A 12,765-nucleotide genomic window follows, 5' to 3' on the forward strand; every position below is an offset into this window, starting at 1 on the left:
TTCTTGGAGCACAATAGTATTCTATTACATCATAAGCAAATCAGAGGGGCATGAAAAATAATTACCTGTCATACCTATGAACAGGAGAAGAGTTCATGACCAAATAACAGATAGAGAGGCTCAGAAGAAGCAAAATGGAAAATTTTGCTTATGTAAAAAAGTTTTGCATAAACAAAGGCAATACAGCAAATTAGAAGAGAAGAAGGAAATTGGGGGAGAAAAACCTTTAAAGCAAGTTTCTCTGATAAAGCTCTCAATTCTAAGACATACAGGGTTCTTAGTCAAATTTATAAGGATCAAAGCCATTCTTCAATTGATAAGTTGTCAAAGGATATGAATGGGCAATTTTCTGAGGAAGAAATTCAAACTATCAATATCCATATGAAAAAGTGCTTTAAATCGCCAACAATTAGAGGAAAAGTCATTAAAACAACTCTGTATAACCCCACACTCTTCAGATTGACTAAGCTGACAAAAAAGTAAAATGACAAATGCTAGAGGGGCTGTGGGAAAATGCGTCCTTTAATGTACTAGTGGTAGAGCAGTAAACTGGTTTAACAATTCTGGAAAGCAATTTGGAACAAGGCCCAAAAAGCGATTAAACTGTGCATCCCTTTAACCCTGCAATAGTGATACTAAGTCTATACCTCAAAGAGATCAAAGGAAGGAAAAGAATACACATGTACAAAAATATTTATAGCAGTTCCTTTTGTGGTAGCAAAGAATTAGAAATTGAGGGAATGACCATCAATTGAAGTATAGGAATATAATAGAACAGAACTGTTAAGAAATAATGAAGGGGGGATTGTTTCAGAAAAACTTGGGAAGACTTGGATGAACTGATGCAAAGTAAAGTAGGCAGGATCAGGAGATTAATTTATATAATTACTACAATGTTATAAAGATAATCAACTTCAAAAGACTTTGGAACTCTGATCAATACAATTCCAAAGGATTCATGATGAAACGAGCTATCCACTTCTATCTTCAGATACAGAGCTGATGGGCTCATAATGCAGACTGCAGCATATTTTCTTTTCTTCTTTTTGGATGTGGTGAATGTGTGAAATTGTTTTGCAAGAGTATACATATTTCTAATAGCTTTTTTCCTTGCCTTCTCAACGAGTGAGGGAAAGGGGAGAGGAGAGAAGTAAGAATTTAAAATTAAATTAAAAAAAAAAGAGAAATAAATCAAATCTCCTATAATATTAAAGCTAGACAGAATGTTAGAGATTATCTAGCCCAACTGATAGACTGATTATATGTTAGACTTACTAACGGTTTACGATCTGGAAATTTATCTTAACAAGAGACTAATCCTTAATAGACACAAGCAGGTCATCAACGATAAAAATATAAAATCTATTGGGTACCTCATGAGTTCGTAGCTTGTTTAGTTTCTCCGTACCCCCAAGCAATTCTCTAAAACTACTGGAAGGTACAAAACAGTTCATTTGCTTTGGTATAGGGGATTTTCTCAATTAATGATCCCTATGGGGATGAAATCTCAGATTTGGACACTATGTATATGTATGTGTGCATATGTCTCTGTGCTTTGTTTTTTTCTAAAAGCATATACTTTTGAACAGCATTGTACAGACAGAATGATTTTTACCTGGTAACCCTAAAAATGGAGTGAATTTCACATGTCCTCTTCCTTGTATCTCTTCGTTTTACACTGAGAGTTTATAAAATTAATTTAAAGTTTTACATGGACAACTTTTAAAGCTTTTCTCTGCTCATATAGTATTGCAAACTATTTTTGAGAACCAAAAATAAAAAAAGACTTTAGCCTGTATCTACTATACTTGAAACACTGTCAAAGCACATAAGCATTAGTAGATATGAATTAATGCAATTTAATTCACATGGTTTCCTTACTGCAACTGAACGAATAATTTTTTTTTCAAAGTTGTTCTACTAATTAACTGACAAGACCTATAAATCCTGAGATGAAACTAACAGGCATACTTTAGAGTTCAAAGCAGCTACTTCTGCTAATAATGACATGGCTCAGAATTTCACAAACCCTTTAAATATCCACCCTCCTCACATTTGCATTAGTTTATGAATTAAGACAACTAACTTAGCTGATTCTTAAAGAACTAGATGGTGCTAAATGATTCAGTGATTTTAAGCCTAAACTTTCATACTTTTCTTAATTAACATGTTTTTTTCATTCTTCAGTAAGTTATTTTCTTACATCAGTTGACATTTAAATGATAAATCAAAAAATTAACGTACATTGATTCCCATGCAAAGTTCTTAGCAATTTGGCAATAATTTCTTTTACTCGCAAGTCAAGACATCACCCTCATGATGTTATTGGTCATAGGGGCAGCCAGGTGGCTCAGTGAGTAAGAGCACCGGCTCCAGTGTTGGGACGACCTGGAGATCAAATCCCGGGCTCGGACACTCAGCACCACACCCAGAAATAACTGGCTGTGTAACCTTGAGCAAGTTACTTAACCCTGATTGCTAAAAAAAAAAAAAAAGAAAAAAAAAAGATGTTATTGGTCATTTTTGAAAACGATGAACAACTTTCCATATGCATTTTAGAATGGAAAACTCTTTTGTGACATATAATATTAAAGACAGCATATCACATAGCTCCAACTATGAATAGTAAGTAAAGAAAAAAATGAAAATAAAAACAATAGGAATATTACTATTAGTTTGCCAGTATTCAACTAATGCTAGAAACACATATTACACTGGAAGGGAGGAAAAGAAAAAGAAGCAAAGTGGGGGAGAAAGGTGAGTGGGAGGGAGACACACTCACACAGAGGTGTATGCATGGGTGTGCACACATGCTTGCATGTCCACAAACACACACAATTTTACTCATATGTGGTGTTCATGACAGGTACATAGTAGAACTGGCCAGGGCCTGCACTCTGGTGACAGTCCTCAAGAAATCAAGGTTACCTCCCATACCATTATGAGATGTGAAAGTGGGACTTTGTGAAGACCAACATAAGGGAGGGAAAAAATACCAAAGAACAAAGTTCATCAAGTCAATACTGATTTGCATAGACTTACCAAGTCCACTTCCACTGAAGAAAATGCACTGGGCATTATAACTTCTAACATATCTGTAGCTTCCCATCTAAAAATCAGTTACTTTTATGCAACTACTAATGCCTCTGTCTCAGGAAAATGTAAACAGACTCCATATTTAAAGTGGAACTATTTGCAGACTAGACTTTATCATCAGAGTGAAGTGTATCACAATGTTCTAAACAAGAACTACCAAATCAAGAAATTAGGTTCATTTGCAAAATGTGTACAACAAAATCCTTACAAAATTTAGGAAAGTAGGTAAATGTAAAGTTTTATTTTTCAGCTACGTCACAAAGGCCTCTATTTCCATTGATTTTTCTGTATTCTACATATTATCCATATTCTGCAAGTCCCCACCTCCTCACAAGCCACCTAATTATCAGATCTTCAAGGGCCAGGATCTAACTCATTTTTATATTCCTGAAAGGTCTAGTTAGCATATTTTGCATAGTAAGTAGATGCTCAATAAATGTTAAATTTATTTATCAACAAATGTGAATTAGGAGGTTTTCTCAATATTGGAGATAAGAACCCAATTCTGCGTCTGCTTTAAGGCAAATGATTCGATACTGAAGTTTTTTTCCTGAAACGATCTGAACAGGCATAAAATTTTAAATATAGATCTTTTGTGATTTTGTAAATCTAAAATAGCTCCTGAAGATGTTATTAGTACTATTTCATAAGTCACAGAAAGGCCTTTTAAGGTTTCATTTTTAAAAATTAAGTACAGATGAATTTTAAAATATTAACTTAAAAGATTAAGTAAAGTCATAATTACAAAATAGATGAGAGTACAAATTCACCTGCTGTTTGTTATGTTTACTTTGGCTGACCTTTTTGTGGTGGAGGGGGGTGTAGGTAAAGTTGAAATATAAGGTTTGTGAGACAAGAGTACATATTCACCTATACTTTCTGTCTGTTTACTCTGACTGACCTTTTTTTGTGGGGAAGGGGAGGAAAGAGAAATATCTGCCCATGAAAATCTCTGTGCCAATAAAAAAAAGCTCATCGACCACTTAAGAGTTAAGACACTTACTCTGCAAAGGCAAATCTCATAACAGTAAATGTGACAAAGATAAAGGTATTTCTCTGGTTGGCATACTGATTTGAGATTTCCAAGAAACCTTTTAAGATCATTTTTTTCCTATTTATACAGCATAAACTATTTTAAAGCTATGTATATTATTTCCTAATTAAAAAGATACCATTAAACATCTGATTTATTTTAAATATTAAGAAGCACCTTTCAGTGTTTTTTTTTTGTCTGTGTGTCAGCATTGTTTGCCCCAGCTTTGATCAAGGAAATGCAAAACTACAAAGTGGAAAGATAGCACTAAATGAAAACTTAAGGAAAAGATAAGAATAAAGTACAAGTCAAATTAGCAAGCATTTGTAAAACACCTACTATGTTCCAAACAAGGTGTAAAGCACTGAAGATATTAAAAAATAAAAGGCAAAAAGTAAGTGTAAAATATTACATAGAATTAATAATATTTGAGAAAAATAGAAAAAAATATTTAACACCAAGGTTATCCTGGTAATGTTACACAGCCTTAAATTCATAGAACACAAAGTCAGAAAAATCAAAAGTGAAGTGCTTCAAAAGAGCATGATGTGTATAAGATATTATATATTTCCAATAATGAGAGTGGTACCATGAAAGACTTGTATGAACCAAAAAGAAGTTGGGTATGTCATATATCAAGGCTGAGGTATATGAAACAAACTGTCTCAGGGTTGTACTGATATACATAATTTGGGGGTTTTTTTTGCCTTTTTGGAGGGGGAAGGTAGGGCAATTGGAGTTGACTTGCCCAAGGTCACACAGCTAGTTTTTTGTGTTAAGTGTCTGAGGCCGGATTTGAACTCAGGTCCTCCTGACTCCTGGGTCGGTGCTCTATTCACTGAGCCACCTAGCTGCCCCTACTTCTTTGTTTCTTAAGTAATTTTAGAGACATTATCAACAAAATAGGACTTTTCAAAACTAAAATAATGTATATATGATCTCTCTCACTATTCACTAAGTATGGTTTGCAAAACAGATCTAGAATGGCAGCACAGAGGAGTGAAAATGGATAGCATATTAGAAGAAAAAAATAGTAATCATAGCAATAACAAAAATAAAAATGTCTTTGTATATCAATATAAGGCATAATATTTTCAAACAAATAAAGCTTAAGAAAGAATGAATTTATACAGCAAAAGAGTTTACAGCTAATTAATCAAGGAAAGCTCTCAAAATTTTCCATAAAATTTAGGATTCTTATTTGCCTCTAACACACTCAATGATTAAAAACTACAGTCTTATGCTTCACTGTTATTTAGGCTTTCACAACTTACTCAATGACATACTCTATAAGTAATTAAGTTTAAAGGATATTTTCTATTGGATATACACATCTAAATCCTAAAAAATGTGAGAACTTCACTTGACAGTAACAAAAAAATCCTTGATATCTTTTGAGAAGGAATAAGTTCTTTTTGGTTACTTTGATTTATTTTTAGTTTGATCATAGAATTAGGCTCCTTTCTTTAGGAAGAGTTAGCCCTAAACTAAGGCAGACTAATATGGATAGTTTCTTTTTGTTTTTTAGGTAATTTCTTAAGGCTAGGTTACCTATAGATTTAGTGAATAGATAGACTGAAAAACTTTTATTATTTAGTAGCAGATAATTTGGAAGAATAAAATAATCACAAGATTATAAGGTTTTTCAAAAGGCTAAATTTACCTTTCTAGAAGAAAGGGTGGGGGGTTGAACCACAAGCCAAGTTCCCGTTTCTGGCAGCTGGTGAAAGGTTAGCCAGAAGTTAAGTCCCCTTTTCTTTTTCTTCATCTAGAGTTCAAGCTGAGTCATGGACTTTGCTAAGGAATATGTGGGGTGACTGCTAACTAGTGACCACAAGTTCTTCTTTCCCAGTATACTTTCAGGAGGAAAGGATGTCTGGCAGAGGATTAAAACAGTCTGGGAGAAAACTAGTCAAGTTACCTGACTTGTCTAATTGAATTATGTTCAAAACAAAGTTTCTATTTTTCCAATTCCTGTTTTTTTTTATTATAAAAATCATCTCTGTAAATCACCATTTGTCTCTGACCTCTGAGAAGTCAGGTGACCTGGTTTAATATGCAAATGCTAGCCCTGCAAATTAAATCATAGATGATTTAGTAACTTTGTCCTCAGTTTCCTTTTTATTTCAGATAATCAATTTTAACACTTCCATGTTAATGTCAAAACATTTAACTGTTAACGTTCTGAAACTAAGGTTTTTTTTTTTGTTTTTGCCTTTTGTAGAGGGGAAGGTAGGGCAGTTGGGGTTAAGTGACTTGCCCAATGTCAAACGGCTAGTTTTGTGTTAAGTGTCCGAGGTCGAATTTGAACTCAGGTTCTCCTGACTCCAGGGCCAGTGCTCTATTCACTGTACCACCTACCCTCCCTGAAACTAAATTTTAATAAATTCATTAAAACAGGCTATAGAATACTTAGATTTGAAGGAAATATATTATGGAGGACCTAACAGGAGCTAGAATCTGGCACTATCTGCATTATCTTTAGCACTAAAAAAAAAAAAAGTTATTTGAGGTCTTTGATTTTAAATATTTTCCTTGCTTTTCTTGTTTGTGTTATTAATAAACCTCATTCTAATCATGTAATACATTCTTCAGGGATTAAATTCAACTAAATTCATATCACATTGCTTTAAAATTTAATGAGATGTAATGTTCTTTGACCTTTCCCTTCAGTAATTACCACATAGAACTATTCCACTGGATTCATGTGAAACTTTTAAGTACTACTAAAATCATATTCCATAGAAATTTTAAGGAATGGCTAGAAGCCCAAGGGAAAACTTAGAGTAACTTCTCTTTCAATTACTTTGAAAAATGAGAATTCACCTATCACACCAGTATTTACTTTCTATTTATTTCCCTTTATAAAGGAGTCTGATTGTCTACTGTCACATACATTTCTACTGGCCTTCTCAATTTATATCTAGTTTCTGAAAAGAAACCGAAGCTTAGGAACTAGCACACATGTCAACACTAAAAGATCACTTCTGAAGAAAAAGCCAACTTTATTTCTATGTCCTGCTAAGATTTAATGAAGACAAGTTTTCAATTTCCACTCAGACAAATATTCACCTACTTTGCAAAGGTAAATCAGTAATGGTAAAATTCTCTGTAAGTCTGGTGTAAAAATGATACCAAACTGAGAGCCATCATCACAGTACAGAGCTCATGAATAGTATTCCAGATCATCACAGAGAAAATACTACTCATTACTAGAATGTCCCAAGAATCTTCATATCAGGTTAAATCAAAATTTAAATGCTACAAAGTTTAATTCTGACAAAAAATTTAGATACACAGAGTACTTTAAGGTTCCCAAAGCACTTTCTTCATCACTCTATGAGTATAGAGCACAAGCATTTTTTGGAGGAAACCAAGGCTCTAAGAAAAAGTATTTTACCCATGATCACCCAGCAAGGTATCTGAGGTAAGATTTAAACCCATATTTATTGCCAACATGTGCAGTATTCTATGTACTCTGCCTCTAAAACTTGCCCAAATTCTTTACCCATAATTCTTTCAGATGTATTGTTACTGGAAATTGGTCTCTCTCACCATTCACTCATCTCTCCACTGAACAAACACTTGTTGAGGGTTAACCATGTGTTCTGCTAGGAGCTCTGAGTTCTGCCATTTGAAAAGTTACATATGATTTCTTGTTTTGTCAGACGTTGTTATTCAGTCATCACTATTTAGAACGATCATGAAGAAATGAAACCAACAAGTCACTCTCCAGTTTCAAATCCTGCTTAAACATAACATGAAGAGGTCTAATGTATAAAGGGAAAAATAAACAGCAGATTTTAATTTGGTTACAAACAAATGTATTTCCTTTGCAGGGTGAACTGGAAAGCTGAAAAAGCAGTAAGATGAACCTTGACTAAATGGATATGAACACCAGATAAAGCTAATAATAGTCAAGAGTACAGAAGTACTCTTCATCATCACCAACTGGATAGGTAGATAGACAGACAGACGGACAGAGAGATGGATAAACAATATAGATATAGTCATATAAGTTTATGCTTTTCATTTTAATCAAGTCTTTTTTGGAGTCCACTTTGCCTGGCCCCGAAGGATCTGTGATATCTGGAGCAGCCATTCTTGAAGAGAAACATTTGTGAGCTCAAATGACAGGTTGTGAAAGAAAGGATTCCAAGGTAAGGGGGAAAGTGAACAAGCACTTATTAAGGGCCTATTATATGCTATACACTGTGCTAAGAGTTTTATAAATATTATTTCAGTTATCCTCACAATCCTGCAAGGCAGGTGCTATTAAGATCCCCATTTCAGAGGTCAACTGACTAGTCTAGAGTTACATGGTTAAAATAAGCATATGAAGCTAGATTTGAACTCATGTATTCCTGACTCTAGGCCCAGCTCTCTTTTCCACTATGCCAACAGTTGCGTAAGACCAAAGCGAATGCCCAATTGGTTAAGAAGGTGAAGGGGAACTATGTAGCTAACTGTAAGATTGTAAACAGATTCCTGTTTAACTAAGCAAAAAAAAAAAATCAGGAATAATTATTTTTAAAAATTATTATATAAATAACACAAAAACAAAATAAAATGTAATATAAAAGCAATTATAAAAAATAAAGGTGACATAAGACACCAGAAGGACCAACGGGGAAAAAAGATACAATTTAGCAGTACAAGATAGGGTTTTCATACTCTCTTTTGTTTTCTTTTTCCCTTAAGAGCTTTTTCTGAAACTGTTTATCTGCCAGATTAGAAAAAAAATTTTTAATTATAGAACATGGATTTTTGCTTTAGAAGGATGCAAGTTTTAAAGACATTGTATCAGATTATAATTTCTGCTGCAATCTCTAGGATCAAAAATAATACACTGGAAAATAAGTAGAACCAGGGAAATGATACCCAATAGCTACAACAGAATGAAGGAAAAGACCAGTAACAACAACAAAAAAATTCAAATCTAAATGCTGACATATTACAATGACCAAGTTTAGGCTCAGAGAAGAGATATGAAAATGCACCTCCTTTTCTTGAGTGCAGAACTAACTCTTTAGGGTGTGAACACTGAATATCCTGTTAGATTTAGTTGATATGTCAGATAGTTTTGGTGGACTATTTCTCCTGCTTCTTTTAAAAAATTCTTTCTTATAAAGTATGGTTCTCTGAGAAGGGGAAAGGCAGGAACACATTTGAAAAATAAAGGTCATATAAAAACAAAAGATATCAATAATTTTTTTCAAAAGAAAATGAGTGTTTTCTAGATATTCTTGGTATCACAGAAAATACAATTTTAAAAAATAATAACCTTCTTAGTTTTCATTCAAAAATAAATCCAATGGGTAAATTTTTACTATGTCTATACTATATAGTTTTAAGTCTAGAATACCTAAAATAATTCTATCAGAAAAGTTAGGTGTAATACACTTTTATGATCTTAAAAATACAACTTTTAGTTCTGTAAAAATGGGTTAAGATATAATGATAGGTTTCTATTTCCTCTCCCCCAAATTCTGAATGTTTCTTTAAGCAAAAAAAATTCCCACCCCCATGGCTTTAAGATTTCAAGAAAATTTGTCTCTCTAATGGCATATCAAATGGCACTTGAAATATTAAATAAATCTCAAAAGACAACTTGACTAAAGTTTAGGTTCTTTGATTACAGAGGAAGGTCTTTATTTCCCCTAAGCTTTAGACCATCCCAATATATTCTCTTATCTGGGACAATACCTTTGTGGTCTTTTGGATCTACCTCTACTTAGGACTAAATTATTAAAATGATTTTTAAAAAGAGCAAATACTAAATATATGTAGGTTAAATCGTTTTCCATTTAGGAATCAATAAAAACATCATTTTTACCAAAAACACACCATTTAAAAAGAGGGCTACTATTTGATACTTAGTATAATATAATAAAAGCCACTGTACCTCACTGTAAAATCATAGGAACAAGAGGCCAACAAAGAACCGTGAAATGGTGAAAACTGCAAGAGAGAGAAAAAAAATTTTTCTAACAATAAAACCTTGAATAAATACTTGTAAAATATATGGAAATAACAGAAACTTAACAATTAAGGCAGTCTCATAAAACACTTTTGTTTTCCTATAACAAAGAGGATCCTTATTAAAACAACTGTCTGAATCTGAGATTAACTGCATGATAGTACTTCATTTTTAGTGATGTCCATAAGCGCTACTGCAAACTAAGTTCCTCAGATTTGGCAATTCAAATTCTACTTTTTTAGTCTTTAATTTAACCAACAAGATTTACTTTGAGAGGAAGAACAATTCTGGCCTATAAATTCTCTACTTATAGTCAAATTTTCTTGCATAGTGTTCTCATAAAAAAGCCAAGTGGTCTGACATTTACTATTTTGCTAGAGAAAGATGCTCCTAAATGTCTGTTATTCCAAAACAAAAATTACAATCTGTACAAATTCAACCTAATGGCTTACTGAATATCAACTGAAAAAAGTCCACTTAAAACCATAAATGATTTTGAAATACATGATACAACTAGTCCTATGTAAGTTTTCAATGACCATAACACATTAGATATACTATAGCCACAATATCACAATAAATATTTCAAGATTAAACATTTCATTAATTTCTTAATCTTTGCATCATGGGATGATAAAAAATTATTCACTTTTTCTCAATGGTGAAAGCTATAAAGTCAAAGGCAATTAATGATTCACAAAAAGGGACAGAGATATGGAAGATTTGTAATCTCACTAGTCCAGGAATCTCTTAGGTGAGAAAACTCCCTCTATCAATGCATACTGGCATTTATAGTTGTTAGCAACTTAAAGTTTTAGAGAGCTGCCCACAGCACTGAGAGGGGTTCAGTGATTTGCCCAGGGTCACACAGTCAGTCTGTGTTAGGGGCAGGATCTGAATCATCCCTTGCTTCAAGATGGGCTCTCTATCTAAAACACCTGTCTCCAAGTAACATTTTAAAAAATATAACTAAATTAACTCAATAGATCAACTGTATCCTCTGAAAAGCTGGTTACTAGTTTATCTCTTCGTGTAAAAGAATATTTCTAACCAGCACTTTAAATAGTTCTACAAGAGATTTCTCTCAAGTACAAGTGATATGTATAGGACATGCCGGATGTTTAAAACATCATAACTGAAAGAAAAAATAAGGTGCCATTCCATGTATAGTAGCAGTATTCTCAACAGTCTGGAGAATCTCAAATATTAATCAACACATTTGAAATTATGTTGGGGCTTTCAAATATTTAAAAGCATAATTATCTAACTGGAAATATGACCAGAATACTTTTATCCTTTTAACCAAAGAGATCAAAATACAGAAACTAAATATAATTCATACAATCACATGGCAGATTTTTTCCAAAGTTCAACCAATACTAGTAAAGAGTAATCCAGAGCATAGACAAATCTCCTAGGGGTACTGAAAGAACCTCCTATAAACTTCAGTCACAGCTGATGTACACCATCTCTATAAAGCCTCAGCACTTTGCATAAAATAATATACAGTAATAATATTAAAATCTAAATACACTATCTGGAGTCTTAGGGAGTGACCAGATTTTGTTCAGACTACACAGTTTACTCCTTTAAGCATTTAAAAAAATTTTTCATTACTTTGCCAGTCTAATTTGTATCATACATTCATTTCTCTTCTTACAGTATTCTGAACATATTTTAACTTCTCTTTTATGTGATAATTCTGTAAATAGCCCTTCCAACTAACTGTACAGCCCTCAAGAGCAATAATATAACTTTTAAATAATAAGAAGAATTAAAGGCAGTCAACACTTGAATATAAATATGCAGTCAGGCGTTCACAAAGTGTTTTAATTTTAAAATATGTATTAAGGAAAGAGATTTAAAAGTCACATTGACTTACTTTCACCCTCCTAATAGCATAGGTGTGACCAAGAAGTTCAAATACTGGTTGACGTATGTTTCTTAAGTCCCAGCCTCTTAAACTACAGTCAACTGCACCAGTTACCAGCAAATTCTAAAAATAATTAGGGAAAAAAAGCATAATTGAAATTAATTTAACTTCAACATGAAAGGCATTAAATGTCTCCTGTTCTTATCGCTGACAATAAAGTATGTAATAAATCTGAGAATTCTGGCATGAGGAATGAAAATATAAGGCTCATCCACTTAGCTCACCAGCAATCTAACACCAGCATCTATTGCAGAACTCAGAAGAGTAACAGTCCTTTCCCAATTTGATTTTAGTATTATGAAAATTCATTTATAGAGCCAGATGTTTTCATCATAGTCTGCAAAGTCAATGTCTTTATTCAGATAAAGTTTTGCAATCCGACAAAAACTTCATTTTTTGATCCATTTTTTTCCCTTATTCATAAGATTATGAGAAAACAATGTTCTTATTCCTTTCGTTAACAAGAATGAATCTAAAAGTGGGTGTGAGAAATACATCATTTCCATGTTTGGCAAAGTTCAATAGACTAAAATGTAAATTGTATAAATACACACTTATACATTTTCCCTATCACAAATCCACAAAAGATTGCAATTTAGCATCCTTAGCTTTGGTTCATGAAATGTGTGTGTATGTGGGTGTGTACACATGTGTAAGGTGCTTTATTTATTTTTAATTTATGGATTAAAACAAGTATTTTCATAAATGTACAATAAAAATGAT

The 12,765-nt window shown here is 32.9% G+C and overlaps 1 protein-coding gene across 1 annotated transcript in view; it reads right to left on the reverse strand.

Annotated features, from left to right (window-relative positions):
• PEX7 (peroxisomal biogenesis factor 7) overlaps positions 1-12,765 on the reverse strand; it is a 73,631-nt gene that overhangs the window by 22,030 nt on the left and 38,836 nt on the right. Inside the window, exons 7-8 of the mRNA XM_069077284.1 lie at positions 11,992-12,105; positions 10,035-10,090 (exon numbers count right to left, since the gene is read on the reverse strand). Of these exons, the coding sequence (XP_068933385.1) occupies positions 10,035-10,090; positions 11,992-12,105 (170 nt within the window). The remainder of the gene's footprint in view (positions 1-10,034; positions 10,091-11,991; positions 12,106-12,765) is intronic.

The sequence above is a fragment of the Petaurus breviceps genome, unplaced genomic scaffold (genome assembly GCF_028583685.1).
Source record: "Petaurus breviceps papuanus isolate PSGF00001 unplaced genomic scaffold, PetGlider_PUasm1.0 90977, whole genome shotgun sequence".
Taxonomy (NCBI): domain Eukaryota; kingdom Metazoa; phylum Chordata; class Mammalia; order Diprotodontia; family Petauridae; genus Petaurus; species Petaurus breviceps.